The sequence below is a fragment of the Apteryx rowi genome, unplaced genomic scaffold (assembly GCF_003343035.1).
Source record: "Apteryx rowi isolate R43461 unplaced genomic scaffold, aptRow1 scaffold_922, whole genome shotgun sequence".
Taxonomy (NCBI): Eukaryota; Metazoa; Chordata; class Aves; order Apterygiformes; family Apterygidae; genus Apteryx; species Apteryx rowi.
Genome location: NW_020451230.1, coordinates 85,436 through 102,027, shown reverse-complemented (window position 1 = coordinate 102,027; position 16,592 = coordinate 85,436). Strand labels below are relative to the sequence as shown.

General features: G+C 39.1%; 1 protein-coding gene across 1 annotated transcript in view; it reads right to left on the bottom strand.

The window, feature by feature from the left end:
* The window catches only part of ACSS3 (acyl-CoA synthetase short chain family member 3), a gene marked incomplete at its 5' end in the record, with an annotated part of 90,451 nt that overhangs the window by 43,231 nt on the left and 30,628 nt on the right, over nt 1-16,592 (bottom strand). Inside the window, one exon of the mRNA XM_026091778.1 lies at nt 4,462-4,613. Coding sequence (XP_025947563.1) covers nt 4,462-4,613 — 152 coding nt within the window. The remainder of the gene's footprint in view (nt 1-4,461; nt 4,614-16,592) is intronic.

Here is a 16,592-nt window from a genome sequence, read left to right as displayed (position 1 = left end):
GCTTCATAACCCTTAACATAGTTTGTTACAACAGCTTCCAGTCAGTATGAATGAGCTGTAACAAGAACTGCAGCACTCTATCAACAACTGGAAGCCAGTGTCTTCACCAGGTCTGTGTTATTTTCACCTTCTTGTTGAGATTGCAGTGTTTTTTTCTGGATGCTTCTCTCCTGAAAGCATTTCACCTGAGACGTTGCAGAAATATCTTATTAGGAGAAGATGTGCAACTAAGTATTCCATTTCGGCACTCTTGAAGATTTTCCAGTGAAACCTTGAGTTCAGGTTAAAAGATTTTGCTCCAGATCATTTATCAACAGAATAATTTGCTTTTTTCTAATGGTGCAATTCTTATTATGTTTGAACCAAAAGAAATAGCTCATCTATCAAAGCCTAACATATTTTTATTAAGTGACAGTACTAAATCTGTTTCCCTTCTGCTTTCTTATATGCTAAGCAAACTTGATCTTGATATCCAGGTTGCTGAGAAATAACAAAACACAAAGCTTCAAGATGATGTCAATTCTATAGTCCTTTTACATGATCAAAACTTTAAAGGAAAACATTCACATTAATGTAATTTATGTACTTTTTATAAAAATGTATCATTTATATTCACAATCTGGAGAGAGACTTTGTCAGAACAAAAAAATTAAGGCTGTCAGTTCTTCTCATTATAAGACCTGCTTTCAAAATGCAGTTGTCATTTTTATTTTTTAATTTGTGGGGAAATTTTTCAACCAAAATATTCAACCATCTCTAACAAAATACTACAAAATCTGACACAGATTGGCCTTTGTTACCTAAGTGCTCTTCTACTGACTCCAATAATGTCCAATAAAAGCTGGATGAGTTATAAAAATAAATATTTGCACTTGTGCACATACCCAGACAAGGACTATATTAGCAATCTCAGATTTCCTCTGTAATTGCTGCCTCTGCATACTTTCAGAGGCAGAGCAGACCTCAGGACCAGATCTGAGAGCAGCACGCTTTGCCTCCTATGCTTCAGCTATATCTACTGAACCAGTTCTACAAACACGAAGTTTACCCAACTTCTATATTGTCTCTTTAAGGTAGTGTGTGCTTAAACTCAAGTTTAGGTGGCCTACAAATCCTACCTGACAACAACCAGGCAACATCAAAGTACTCCTGGATTGAACTTCAACTACTTATTTTGTCCAACATTATTGCCAAAGACAGACGAAAGAGCTGGAGACTTGGGACCTGTCCATATCACAGAGTTAGGCACTTCTCTCCCTTAGTCCCTGGATGGACCCAGTGTTTCCTTTCAGAATCCTGAAGGAATTTCTACCCAGAACTGGCATCAATGATGCTCCTACAGAAAAATAATGCCAGTTTTGGCTTTTGAGGGGCACTTTACATAGGAGTGTAGGTGCAACCAATAACTCTTCCTACTGGTGCCCTGCACATTAAGTTAAACTTGAGGAAAGAGCTAAATTTGGGGGAAAAGGAAAGGAGATGTTTGAGACAAGGAGCATAGTGAGACTAGAAAACTAACAAAGATTATTTAGCCAAAGAGTTTGGAAATGGAAGCTAGAACACAAAGTAAAGTTGAAAACAACTGATGAATACATAAGAGACTATTCCTCTGCTGTCCACAAAATATCTGGTGAAACTTAATGACAAATTAAATGAACTCTAGTCCCAGTCCATATTGAGTACAGCCAAGTCACTTGTCACATATCCTTCAGCCCAAGCTGCAAAGATATGTATGATGGATCTAAAAATATGGCCAACCATATGAGCACCAACCTGATTTCACATTACAGAATATTTTTCAGATATCCAGATCCGAACCCAAAGAACATACTTCATTAAATAACGTGACTAAAGTTCCATTTGAGAACATTTGGAATTGCCATAATTAGTACTACCTGTGAAGTCTCCAGCACAGGCTTTCTTCTAAAGTGTCACATGATAATATTTAATGGCACAGTGACCAGCCAAACATGACATTTCTCCCAAACAATCCTTGGTTTGTTCAACAACCACTGTGTCTTTGAACTCCATACACTCCCAGACCTGCTCTGAGGATGAAAGAGAACTGTGCAATTAAGAGTTCCTTGTCTGCTTCATTTACCACAGACCAGGCCAGCAAATGACCTAGTAGAGGAATCCATTTCTCTCAGCCCTCAGTACAGTACAGTACAGTCTCTATCTGAAGAGGAAGAAGAAAGGGCCACTGTCATTTCACAGCTTCTTCATTTAGTTAAGGAAGACAGAAGGAAATGAAAGGAACCTAGTGTATATGCATCTTTGGAGGGTAAGGTCATAATCACGTAGAGGTTTCATCCTTTACCTGTATATGGACTAGAGCACAATTTATGATAGAGAATATTATAATCAATTTTGGGGCTGTTGCAACACCTTTGGAACACTTGTAATTTTTATTTTGAAGGTCACTTCTATTTTGATAGGACTATTATTTGATGACAAATATGAGGCTTAGCATTTGAAAAGTTCATTGCAACAAATATTTCCAGGCTAAAGGCAGGACAGATAGCAAGAAACATGACAGATCTCTCATCTCACTCCAGGCCTTTGCTTGCAGGTTTGAACTTACACTAGTAGAAATTTCAATAAGCTGTTAGACTAAGAAATCGTATCAGATAAACAAGCTAGTATCTCTAGCTTCCCTTGATAAAAAATGGCAGAACATTTGCAATTGATCAGTAGAGCCAACTAGGTTACGGGACATGAACTGGTAAGTATTACTTATATCTTAATTTAATCTGTTAAGTTGTGGCCCAATTTCATTCTCAACTGTCAGTTGTCAAGCATTTGGAAAAACAGATCCTAATCAGTTCATAAAAATTAAGTCAATTGAAAGATGAAGCGGGATTCCAAATATGGGAAGATTTTTGAGGAATGTAAGACAGTGCACTATACTGTCAGCCAGAGAACAGTCACTGGACTTTTTTTTTTTTTTGGTGCTAGATATTGAAATCTGCTCTAAATGTGGTAAGGAGATGTCAGGTACTAGGGAATGACTCGGCCCAAAGCTGAATGATTTAAGAGGCAACCATATTTATACATAAATGGAGAAGCTCATTAATTAGGCACTGAATAGGAATGATGGAATAGCTTTTTATGTCCAGGGGAAATGATATCAGTTAGAGGATTCTTACTTATCTGGAATTCTCCTTTGGCCAGAAAATGAGGCAACTTACAGGTACTGTTTGTTAGCAGATTTTCCAATAAATGAATACTCCGACGATGGACTAAGTCATTTCAGTAATTGCCCAGAAAATGCTGGGCAACAGCCATTAAGTTTTCTAGCATCTGATACACCAATGAATCACTTCCTTGTCACTAAACATCACAGAAGAGTAGTGCTTTACAGCCTCAAATGGGCTTGTCTCCCATTTCAAGGGGCGGGGGAAAGACTGACGATAGCACTCAAAACAGATGGAAGAAATTAATGAAGAACTTGCAGTGAATACCCCAGGAATACATCCTTCTTACTGATGAATAAAACTTTCGTGAGCAATTAAGAAAGTTGAGGCCTAATTAAGCTACATGGCTTTTCATCTTCCCTCTCTCTTTGGGCAACTGTGATAAAAGATGATCATATGACGGAATACTGCCTACAGTCTGACACAGTCCTTGCTTGTTGCTGAGCAAATTATTCAAGTCCAACATTGCAGAGATGGAATTCTGAAGCTTGATTTGAGAAATACAAAACACTCGCAGATGCAGTTGAAGTCAGCAGGAAACGCATTTTAACCATGTAAAGCGCTATATAACTCTAAGAACTCTGAAATACTGGTGCTTAAATGGCTCAGACTGGGTATTCAAAATTAATAGAAGACTTTGACCTTAATCTCTCTGTGCCTCGGCTTCCCATCTATAAAATACGGATAATACCACTCCCTCATCTCACAGGGGATTTGTGAGGATGAACTCAGTAATGTTTTTGGAGCATGCAGATAGTATGGTGATAAAGACCTTAAAAACAGTATGAGATAGCAAATAGTTTTGTCTTCAGAGCTGATTTGAATAAACCATGAGCAGGAACTAAGTTATGGGGTCAGAAACTGAACAACAAAGATAAACAAAACACTGACTAGCTGCTGATTAAACAAACACTGAAGATCCTGTGCACTCAGTGAAATGGGAGGTCATGTGGAAAAACAGTACAGGATCATGCAATCCAAGACTGTATTATAGGGTATAAGCACAGTGGAGTAAAATTAAGGTTGAGCAAGCAATCCTAAGTCACTAAGAATTCTTAACGTTAGAGTCACAGTCTTCTTAATAGTTTGCATCTCCTCCAAACTATCAATGTAAGTTTACAAACAAATACAAATGCAGCTAAATTGTCAAGAATTCATTTGTATTCTGCTATACAGTGGTGGGCAAAGCCCCAGACACTTGGCTATTCTTAGTTCATCCAGTCTGTTTCTGTAAGAAACTACTTCCAGTGTATCCTTAGTTCACCTTGTCAGAGAGTACTGCTTTCCCAAAGCTGCCTCAGGGTCCTGCTGACGGATTGCTCTAATTGCGGTTGGTGAAGTAAAGGCAGCAGCTACTTCATGCTCTGCTAGCACACGGAAATAGGCACCAGCATCTGGCGTTCCCACAGGCTTCCCCTATGGAGAGAGCAATTTTAAATGTCACAGGATAAAAATACTTCATAATTCCTTGACAGTTCAAGACTTGAACACATAACAGTAGCAGGTGCACAGCAACAGAAGTAATTTCAAATAAGACTTTAAAGAAGCCTTTGTTACATTGAGTGTATTCACCTGTTACAGAAATAAATTCACAGCTTTTGGGCACAAACTCTCAAATGAACACAGTACAGACTAACTGCTACTGAGAAAAATAGGATAAATGGATGGGCATATGGGAAGAGAGCCACAAAGAGCTGTTACTACACTGGCAACAGAGGGGGCTATGGGTACTTCTCTTATCATGAAACACTGTAAAACATTCAGAGTCCCACTGAACTAGGATCTTCTTGACACAGAAGCACTTCAGCTATATACCTTGTACACAGGCCTACAGATAATGCCAGCTCTTTGTCACCTAGAAATTTCCTCCCAGTTCTGGAAAAATTCTCAGCTAGCTGCTTACAACTGGCTTCTTGGCACCTCTGTGCCACTACAGCACATAAAGACTGGAGAGAAGCTAAAGCCCTTTTCTGTTTTAGTGCGCTAGCATACTACTATTTCTTTAAAAAGTAAACATTGTCTCCAGCTACAGGGAATATTCAGGAGAACTGTAAACGGAAGTAATTAGATGTGACAAATCATTCAATGGTAAATAATAATAACAAAAATAATCAAAAATAATCTTCTGCTGTGCTGCAAATACGAAAAGCAGGTGGCACAAGATTATATAATTGCAATCTTATTGTATGTAATTACTGCAGTGAACAAACTGCTCCACATATGTTTATTTTTAAATGATGAAGAGATGTTAAAGCAGAATGAGCTTCAGCTCTGCAGGTATTGTCATAACCTTTTCTCTAGAAAGGCCGCATTAGGAAGATGAACTTCGACAGAGCCTACAGACAAGTGAGGAGAGACATATGGTCTTCAAATCACAAACACAACTTGTCAGTGCTTTATGCAAGAAGTCTCAAATACAGAGAAAGTTTCACTATTGCAAATGTCACCATCTTTATAGCACTACACTAGTCACAAAACAAATTTGTACCATCCTTGTGCAAATGCAAATTTGGAAAATGTCTTTCCTAACAAGTCTCATTCACATTCATGTCTTTCATTACATTCAAAAGAGTTGCAGGCACAACTTACAATTCATAACTAGCAATCTTTATGTGTGCTGATAACTTTCAGCAAACCATATGTACTTTTCCCTCTAACACAGGACAAGATTTGCAATAAAACAAACAACATTATAGATAGATTAATAGGTTCAGTGGAAAAAAAAAATAGTATACAGAACTGTGTAATTCTTTTCTATTGCCAAATTGCAAAAGGAAGAGGGGCATTAGAATACCTTGAAGAATTTGCTAAATCCAATATTTTCATACCAATAATAAGGCACCAGCAAAACAGTAAATGTTATGAAAATATACACTAATCAAGTTTGTTTCCAATCTTCAACAGGTAGCAAATGTTTTTTGTCCTCAGGTATGAAAGATACATATAATAGATTCACATAATAGATGATAAATAACATCACAAATTCATATAAACAAACTGCATTGGAGAGGTACTATTTCATTGTTCTTCTACTACTAGATTCACTACACTTATCTGAAGGACAGAATGTTGCTTTAAAACAAACAGGTATTTTTGCGCATTAAGTTGCTCAGCCAACCACCAGCACAGTTCTAACACACTTCCGTCCACACCACAGCCCTTGCACATCCCCTTGGATGTACACATGTCCATGCACATGCACATATAGACACAAAGGGACAGGCAGGTATAAAACACCCCTCCTCCTATATCACTGCCCAAATACTATGCAAATTCATTGCTGCATACGGAAGTACTTAGCCGAAGGGACACAGGAGACAAAAAGCAACCATTTGCCACAGCCAAGAAGGAGCAATGTCTTTCATATGCAGATTAATAAAAAGAGTGAGAAAGCAACTGCTGGCTGGGAACTAAACATCTCAGTCCTTAAAAAGCAGTCATCTGACCCCTGCCAAGGGATTCACAATACCTAACAGCTGCATCTAGCACTCCCTACATGAAGCGCAGATTCAGAGCTCCCGCTGGCAAAAAGAGTGATGAACCATTTGGCAAATTTAAAGAATACAAGACTCACAAGGCCAGACAGGTACACTGGCTTTGCAGTCCTGTGGTGAGAGGAGTTCTGGCGAGAGGAGTTCTGCAGTGGAGGAAGACCAAAAAAGGCAAAAAAACAAGACAAAACAAAATGCACAAATGGAAAGGTGGTTTTTTTTGGTGTTGTTGTTTTTTTTAAGACGGAGCAGGCAGTGAGAAGAAAACAGGGAGCAACTGAACAAAGGAAAAAATGATTTCCCGCAAAAGCAGCATGGAGAAGCGTCACCACTGCCAAAATCTCTCTTTGCTAACAATCTATCCTAGATTCCCAAAAAGAAAGGCAAAAGGAAATAACTCTCTTTTTCAACAAGGCAATGTCCTTCTTCCTCTTATGTAATGCATGGTTTCCAAAGAAAGTTCTTTCATCAGACTCTCTGTCTTTAAACTGTCTCTTATGCACTTATTCATCACAGCTTTCATGAATTCATCCAAGTGTTCCAATCTCATTTTCTCTTTTCCTTTAGAAAACCTGCTCTTTCAAGTTTATGTCACCTCTATGTAACATTCACTATACCTGCAGATCTGCAGCCATCTGGTTAGTAGTTCAACCCCGCATCACTAGCTTACACTAAAATAAATGGTCTCAAAATGTGAAAATTTCCAAACTCCCATTATGTAACCCCAGTTGCACCATTTGTAATTACCTTGGACAGAAAAAAAACTAACTGTGGAGCAATCTGAAATTGGTTAGCCTGCCAATAAGGACATGGCCTGTAGTTTTTAACCAACTGAAAATTTCCAGAGCCCATAAAAGGTCTGTGTCAGGTCCTGAGTGCACCAACATCGCCGAGGCATTCGGCTGCCTGTGCTCAAGGCCAGCTTTGCCATGGTGGTCACCACCAGACCTGCTCTGCTCTGCTTGTTCGGGTAAGGGAGACAGGCCCCCTATCGGGGGGGCGCAGCCCTACCTGCCTTGCCATCCCTTTTGGCTCCCGGCTCACTTTCCCTTACAGAGGAGCCCACTCTTGCTGCTCCCTGACCATTAGCTCAGGCCGTGCCAAACCCTGCGCCGAGCACCATGGAGCATCTTGAGCACATGGAGCTAAACCCTGAGACATGTGTGGGAAGGGGTGCACGTAGGATCCCGACAGGCTGACAGTGTTTGTAACAGGCAGGCCACAAAAGCTCTGGTTTGGAAAAGCACGTGCAATTTTCAGATCCAGGAAAAAACAGAAATAAAGCAAACAGTTTAAGGAAAAGAGTAGGAAATCCCACTGACAATGGTTAGGAGATAATTCCCAAGGGATAAGGTGACACTTAAAATTTTCATTTAGGGAAAAAAAAAAAAAAATCAGGCCTATCTGTAAAATATTGTTACTGAGCCTGCAGAAAAACCTCTCCCATGCCTTGGCAGGTGTTTGCAGTTCAGCAAATACATAAACAAAAACTGACATAAACAAATCTGAGACAACGCAGATTAATTTCAGAGCCCCAAAAAACTATAAATGAAATTGCCAAAGAGAGCTCTCATTTATTATATGAAAATTTTAAGTAGTACTGCAAAAAGCCACGAGAGGTTTATTACCACATGCAATTTCAACTTTTAAAAAGTTAGCATTATAAAAAATAAAGCACAGGGTAACTGGACTCAGAATACGCTGACAGATTGCTGAGTCAATTGGGGAATATTAGCAAATGGGATGCTTCCACTAGATTTCTGCCAGGATCAGTTCAAGACCTGGTATTATTCAACATTTGCATCAATAATGTAGATGGAAATATATAAAAAAGATTACTGGCAATATCATCTGTGGTTGGCATGAACTGAAAGTATGGTAAACAAGAATAAGGCAGCCAGAGAGAGAGAGAGACCTGTCTCTCCTGATTTTAAAAAAATGTAGGAACAGACACTTCTCATATCAGCTAGTAGGATTCAAGTAGAAGAGCCTCTTTCTTCTAATAACTTCCAACAGACTCTCAGAAAGACAGACCAACAGGAATATTTTTCTGGAAGCAGTCAGCTTGAACATGAAATTTATCAAATGTCTACTAACTGAGAAGACATCCTCAGGCATGGTGTGTTGACGGATGATGCATGATTATGAAAGAAGATTCACAGTCAGGCAGCAAGAATGACCAACAGTATAAAAAAACTCTCCTATGGAGAAAATCAAAAGCCAGCGGGACGGATTACTGATGAAAAAGACATATAAGAGGAGCTATGATAAAATAACCAATTATGCATCAATAACAGCTCAGCAATTTCCTTTCTATCTGCCTCCTGACAACAAGGAGCCATTCAACTAAAGATATCAAATGAAGAATTAAGAAGAGGAAATTCTCTCTGCATATTGAATACTATACACGGAACTCATTGCCACTAAAAATGGCTGACATCCAAAAGATATCAGGATTCAAAAGGAAATACCCATAGAGGCATTCATCCTTCTGCTGCTGGCCCTGCTGCCAAACCTCCACTAGGAACTGGAATGATACATACCTACTGAATTGCACCACAAAAATAACCAGTCTGAATGATGGCAGAAAGAAGACAGATCTGGCAAACTCCAGGGACAGCCCCTTCACTGTCCTAGACCACTCAAAAGAAGCCCTTAATGCATGTTTCCTTGGTTAATACAGGCATCCTCCTCCTCACCTTGCCTAGTATGGGCATCCTTTTCCTCTCCCGAGCTCCAAACCAAAGTCCCAAGCATTGCAGTAACTACAATGCTGCCTTTTGTTCTGTCACCAGAGATAGAAACTAAACTTTCTCTTCATGCTGCCCTGTTGCTTACGGTTTGGGATGCCATCAGCAAGAAGCAACCCAGAGTGGGCTGTGAGACTTCAAGTAGCTTATTTATATCTGAAGTTTGTCATGCCTTGAAGAAAAACAATCCAGGACAGATTGAAAAAAAAAAAAAAAAACTTGCTGTATTCAAAGGAATTCATCACTATTTTCACATTCCTGACAATGGTGTTATAGCAAGAGAAAACTGAAAGCATGTAGTTTCCATAGCAATTGTTAGGATGACAAGTTGTCACCTACTAAGTAATTTAAAAATAAATAGATCACTTTAAGAAATGAGGGTAAGAAACCAGTCCTACTCATATTCAATACTGGTTGTCCCTGAGCAGAGGGCATGTGTTTTTTCCCGACACACCCTAACCCAAAACCTCACAACTGTTGGTACTATAGCTACCTTTAGGGGAAACTCTGACTACAATTTATGAATGTTGGCCATTAAGACAGTCTTCTGAACAGAGAAAAAAATTATACTCTACCCTTCTTCATAAACATTATTTTTCTCCCTTTGTGCACAGAATCCTTCCTTTTCTTCCCATTTTTAATCCTCAAAACGAAGTCACTGATGTCATAAGCATTGTCCAAAGACTCAACAGGGCTTCTTAGAGAGAAAAATGGGAAATGTACTGTTACTGATGAATAATGATCTCACTGAGAGCAAAATCACAAACCAGACATAGGTCAACCAAGTACTAACTCTGCTTTTTCTTTAATATGTACTGTTAAAGAAATATGATTTTTTTACCCTTTTTATTTTCCAGAAACAACACATTTTAAATTCAGAGTTACTTTTATAATGACAATATCCATCCCGATCCCCAAACATCCACACAAATATAAAACTATTGTAAGATGACTATATAATAGAGACTACTGATGGAACAGTTCACTTTCCCCCATTTCTTCCTGTCTTACTCTGCACCTGCTAGAATGAAAACTCCTTCAATGCAGTAAAAATTTTAGCAATCCTATTTACTTCTGGAAATTGCATGCAACAACTACTATGCGACCACTTTATCAGTGGTCAAGAATAGCTACTACAAAACTATCAAAATCTTTTCCTTCATTTTTCTCTGAGAAACTGCAATTTTTCCCACAGTACTCTCCTCTTCTACTTAATTAGAGTGGAGGTGGTAAGTTAATCCCTTTGGAATGAAGATTCTAATTAACATCTATTAGGTGTTTAAACATTAATTAGACTATAATAGTTTAATATCCAGGCTAATGTGATATTTGATTCTATAAATGTATATTTCTGCTGCAGGGAGTTTTCGCTCTGTATTATGCAGCGTGTCAGAGAAGTCAACCGCAATGGTCCCTGCTGGTCTTAAAATTCTATGAATCCAGTGGGAAATCACTGTTTTATTCCAGACAAAATACAAAATGGAATTCTTTTATAACAGAATTAAACCTGAAAAGGAGTATGAGCTAGTTATTTCTATTTTTTTTCTATTTTCTTTTCATTTTCCTAGTGAAAGTCACTTGTAACTGGAGTTCTCTAATTATTTGCAGAAATGTTGAAGCCACTGAAGTGCTAAAAATAGTATACCAGAATTATATGAGCATTTGGAAATGAAATCGAGATAAAGATGAAGATAGGGTTTGAAAAGTACCCAACATTAACTAAATTGTGCAAGCTATAAAATCAGTCTAAAAAAGAGCTTAATTTATTTCTTCTCTAAATTTCAGCTGAACTCACAGATTTAGTGTCAGCACCCTCAGAATATATATATGTGATGTGCTCACTGCCTCTAAAACTTCTTTATTAAAAAGAGCCTAAAGAAGATGCTATTATTCACAAAGTAGGATTCTAAAATCCAAAAAAAACCCCAAAGCAATACTTTTTGTCTAGTTGCTGTAACAGTTGAACAAATCATTCAAAAACTGCAGACAACTAAATACACTTAGAAATATAAGGAACATTCTTACACATATGAGTGGAAAAAAAAGAGACTAATATCTATATAGGCATATATATACACACATTTAGACTTCCTTTATGAAGGCACATTTGCATATGAGAATGCACACCTGCAACACACACCGACATAGTAAGGACCAGCTCCTAGCAGTATATGCTGATATATCTCACACTCATATAAACCATAGCAGACAAATTAGAATTTAGTCTACAAAGTCTTTAGTCAAAACAGTCAACAATTTACTATTTCATATGTTCTGTACTGCAAAAACAGAAGTGAGAGCATAGTGATCCTATCCAGAAGACTACTGTACATCGAGGAGTTAGTGATCCGCCTAACAGCTGACCTGCTCAGCACAGGCCTGTGCTGTGCTGTGCTTGTGCTATGCTATCCTGTACTGTGCTGTACTGCACATGTAAGTTGGCCTTCAGGCCCGTGCTATGCTGCACATATCCCTTGGCTTGGATAAACTTAGCCAGCTAATCATAATGGAGGAGCCTGTAGGCAGCTCCCACTTGGCGCTAGAGATTCTGCCTGTCCTTGTCTTGATCTTGAAGTAAAGCTGCATTTTCTCATGTGAACATCATTTTCCTTGACAGAAGAAAAGATGAATAGAACTGTTTACTTCTAAGAAAATCCTCTAAGAGCTATAAAGACCATAATGCTGGCAAACTGAATCTAAGCAGCACACCGTGCCCTGATTGGAGGTCCATCTGATGCTGCACAAATTGGGATTCCCAACAACTGAAAGGACCTAAGATTATCTATCCTCTTTTTCCTTCCAGTGTTAGCTCCAATAAATTGTATTTTAATCAATACCTTACAGAGTCTGACTGCCTTTAATGGGAGCAGTAATGAACACTAGCATCAGTGCATTACAGAGAGCATACAGGTGGTTGCTTGTCTAACTTACAACTTTGTCCAGAAGGTCAAGCCTGTATAAGTAAATCCAAGTGAAGTGAAAAACAAACATCTCTATCTCGTTTGGAGCCATAAACCAGAAAATTAATCTTGCATATTGATCCAGACTTTCCAACACTAAAAATGTCATCAACTGCAAGTTTAGCAAAGAATATATTTATTTTTTCCTAGAATATACTTCTGCTTCACAAATCTTGAACATACATATTAACCACAATTACCTATATGAATCATTTAAGATGCTAGGAAAGTAGATTCAAGATTGAAGGACAGCATGGTAGTACTTAAATATAGCCTACATATCCACAAATCTTGTTAAGCCTTTACTTCCAGACAGTGGGACAAGCTCAAAATAAGTTTTTTTTTTTTTTTTTTTTTTGCTTAAGGATACTGCATTTCCAAAGTTTCCACAAGATCTTTACATACTACAGTGTGTAACAATCTGACAGGACAGGGACAAATGGAGTTTTGTGGGACTTATATTTAATAGACAGACTGTTCTTCCTCAGTCTTTCAAACTCAGAACCAAAACCATGAATAGTCTAGTTAATTTTTCAGAGCCAAGGCTTGCTTCCCATGTTCAGAGTGTTCTGTCACCACAATGGTGTTAAAATAATACAAAAAGAATGTCCTGTTTCTCTCCTTAACAGGAAAAAATATCTTTTTATTAGCAACAGAAAGAGCGTTGCAGTAATCTCTTCCTTTTCATAAGCAGTTAACTGAGCCTAGATGACTTATCTCAAAATGTTAAAAATCAGTCCTAAAGTTATTCAGTGAACCTTTAGGAGTTCTCACAGATGTCTCCATGGTTTTGCTGTATAAACAAAAAACACAGGAAGAATCTGACATGCATGAGCTCTGGGGATGAGCAAAAGGTACAGGACAGCTGTACAATATTTACTACAAAGCATCATGAATCTGTCACTGCATCTCAAGTTATCTGCAAGTTTAAGTATGTACACAGGTAAATAGTGTTAGTTCCTCTTGACATTTTTGTCTATTTATCTATACAAATCTATGTGTATATATTCATATATGAACATATGAATCATGGAAAACTAGTGTAGCCCTATTTCCATGTAAAGATATATTTACTTACTAAGGGATACTTTTTGCAAGAGAGTCTACCTCATGCATTTAACATGTTCACTCACTTATCTGTTCCTCTTGAATTCTGCCTTTTCCTTTCTCTAGGACTTGGCCCTACTGCTGATGATCTCCTTCCTCCTTTAAAAAAAAAAAATTGTTTTTTATTACTTTTAATTTGCAGTGTCCTAAAGTTACCTTCTAATGTCCTACAGAAATTCTATGTTCCACTCCATCATGTGCTCCAGTACACAGCTATATCATGCACTTAGAATACAGCATATCTACTGCTATCAGCAAGCTGACACTTGTCACTGACTCAAAAGCTCTCTGTTTCAAGGTGCGCCGTATTCACAGAAGCAAGTGAATTGCAACAGATTAACATATCACAGACTGTTCAAGAAAGAGCTAAGCATACACACAGACATTCTCAAATGAATGGCTAATTTTTATTGCCATAGCTACATTGTAGATATTCAAGGCATCATAGATTTTGGTAATGCATTCAGTGCAAGCTTTCAAGCTGTATACTGATATAGTAAGCAGGTAAACTTTATCTGGCCAGAAGGTAAATTGAGTTTCAAATTAAGAATAACCATTTGTTTAAGTTTTCCCCAGGAAAGAGAATATTAAGGTATCCAAGCTTCTCTACCTTAGAAAAAAAATTTTTTTGCATTATTGTTATCACCAATACTTAATAAAAAACTTATTTCGCAAACCTGCTTTCTTGAGAGATTATTGAAAAGCAAATCAATGTTTAGCAACTCAAAAACAGTTATTTGCCTCAGACCTTATCACAAAGTGATGCAAAGGAAAAAAATCCTGACCAAACCTCATTCTCTGTTTCATAGAACTGCTTAACACACTACCCACAGTCTTTTAATGAACAGAAGAAAAATATTAAAACCACAAAGACCAAATTCAAAGCACATTTTTAAGACTTCAAAATTTGCTTTGCTTTTAAATATTGTAGTGTGTTTATTACACATTTGCCTTAAACGCATTATGAAAATGATAAACAACACAACTGTGCATAAAGCAGCATACACACGTGCCAGATAGAGCAGCAGATAGTGCCTGTTAGACATTACCAGTCTTCTTCCTACTATATGTGCTGGTAAAAATAAACTTAGTACCACATCAAATAGTAACATGAAACATGAATGAGCACATCTGGTGTCCCAGACTTTGTTTACATAGCAAGTAGTGAGGTGCATTAGAGCAGATTAGTAAATCAAACGATTTAATGCTGAGGCTCTTTACATCTGCATTAGATGTGATTTGGGCTTTACTTTAGACTAGATTTAGCTGTGTTCACCAAACCAAAACCAGAATGCACTGGATACAAGTGGTGCTATAACATAAGCTGTCTGATGGAAAGCTAACCTACAGATCCTTCCCTCTCTAGGGCTCTCTAGGAAGTGCCATGCTGTCCCTTTCACCTGTTCGACACAGACAACAGTAGCATGTCATTGCACACATCACCAGTAGGCTCCCCATAAGGTTTTAATATCCCCTATCTTCAAAAGCACACGCCAGTACCTTCTTGCCAAGAAGGGACAGGATCTCTCATGACGGTCTCAATAAGCATCATGAGAGATGCTCTATACGCTTGTGCTCCAAGCCGTAAGGTACATCCTGACAGTGATGCAGCACAGGCCCGATGTAATTGTGCCTTTACTGAATGCATAATGGAACTGGAACCTCCATTTGGCAATTTGGCCAAAAGGCACTGGGCCATGTGGGACAGACTCTGTGCCAATGTTTCAAATACCTTCCAAACTATAGGCATCAGTTTTACCCAGAATGTCTGTGAGGACATGGTTGAGCCCTTCCCTACAGACCAAGCGAGGACAGCTTCTGCAGTAGCTGTAAGTTCAGCCCTCTGCTCTCCTTATCACAGATGGGGCATCCAGCACTGTGCTTTGGAGAGGATTCTATCCCACTGCTTCACTGATGAGAGCCAACAACACGCTGAGCATTCAGGAGTGCACTGAGTGGGATGGGTGGAATAGCACTCAATGTCAATGCCTTTCAGCGTGGCAAATGTTATGCGAAGATTAAAAAGGAACTGATTACCAGTACTTCTCTCTGATCTCAGTTTTCCCCTCCTCCACCTTCATCTCTTTCACACACTCTCTTGTCGCATTCAATTCATTCTTTTTGGGGAAGCCTAGCTAATCCAACCATGTCTTCCCCATGCCTCAATGCCCTTTTTGACCTTTTCTGAAAGAAGTTCAGAAAAATGGAAAGCATGCTGAATTTATCTGATTGCAGAGCAGGGACAGGATCTGAAATGTGGCTGGGAGTACCAGTACCCCTACCACCACTAGGTAGGTCCTTTACGCACTGCATTTGAGGAAGGAGAGACAGTGTGGCAAGGTCTTTGTGCAGAAGCCTGGGAGGGATGTATTATGGCACGCCGCATGCATGGCTTACACGGTTGCCAGAATTGAGCCTGGTGCACAAACAGAGCAGAGACTGCACAGGTGATCTCTGATGGAGCTTGTTGCTACACAGGATTTCACCCACAACTCACAGCCCCTGAGGAATCGTCTCTCAAGGCACAATGGCTCTCACAGTCAGATTTACATTGCCTCTCCACAGCTCTGACACCACTGCCCCAATTCTACCAGAAACCTCCTAAACATAATCCCACACTGAATACGCATATAGAAAGGGAGTATGCACACTTACACAGGTGGCAATCCGAACTGCAGACTTAACAGTTCCCTCTGCATGCTGTGGCAGAGAGTGCACCAAGGGGATGTCACCTCACAGGGCTCCTTGGGGGGTTCCAGGGATGCAGACACATGTGGCACCATAGGCAAGCTTCACCCTGGACTCTCTCACACAGTTGTTAATCCTGGGTCCTTGGGCACGGATGTCTTTGAGGGCAGTGGCTTTGGTGGTGTGCTTTCCCCTGGAGATCTGTTCACGATCTCTGTGGTAGGCGCACATCCACCGTGCCACCTTCAACATATGGCTGCCCCACCTCTTCAAGAACATACTCTCCATCTGCTTTTAATGAATGCAGCACTGCTTGTCAGTCCCCTTCCACTTGGCAGGAGGCACAACGTTAGCAACAGGGCGGTGCATCTGCTGGAGACACTTTTGGCCCGTTCAGGG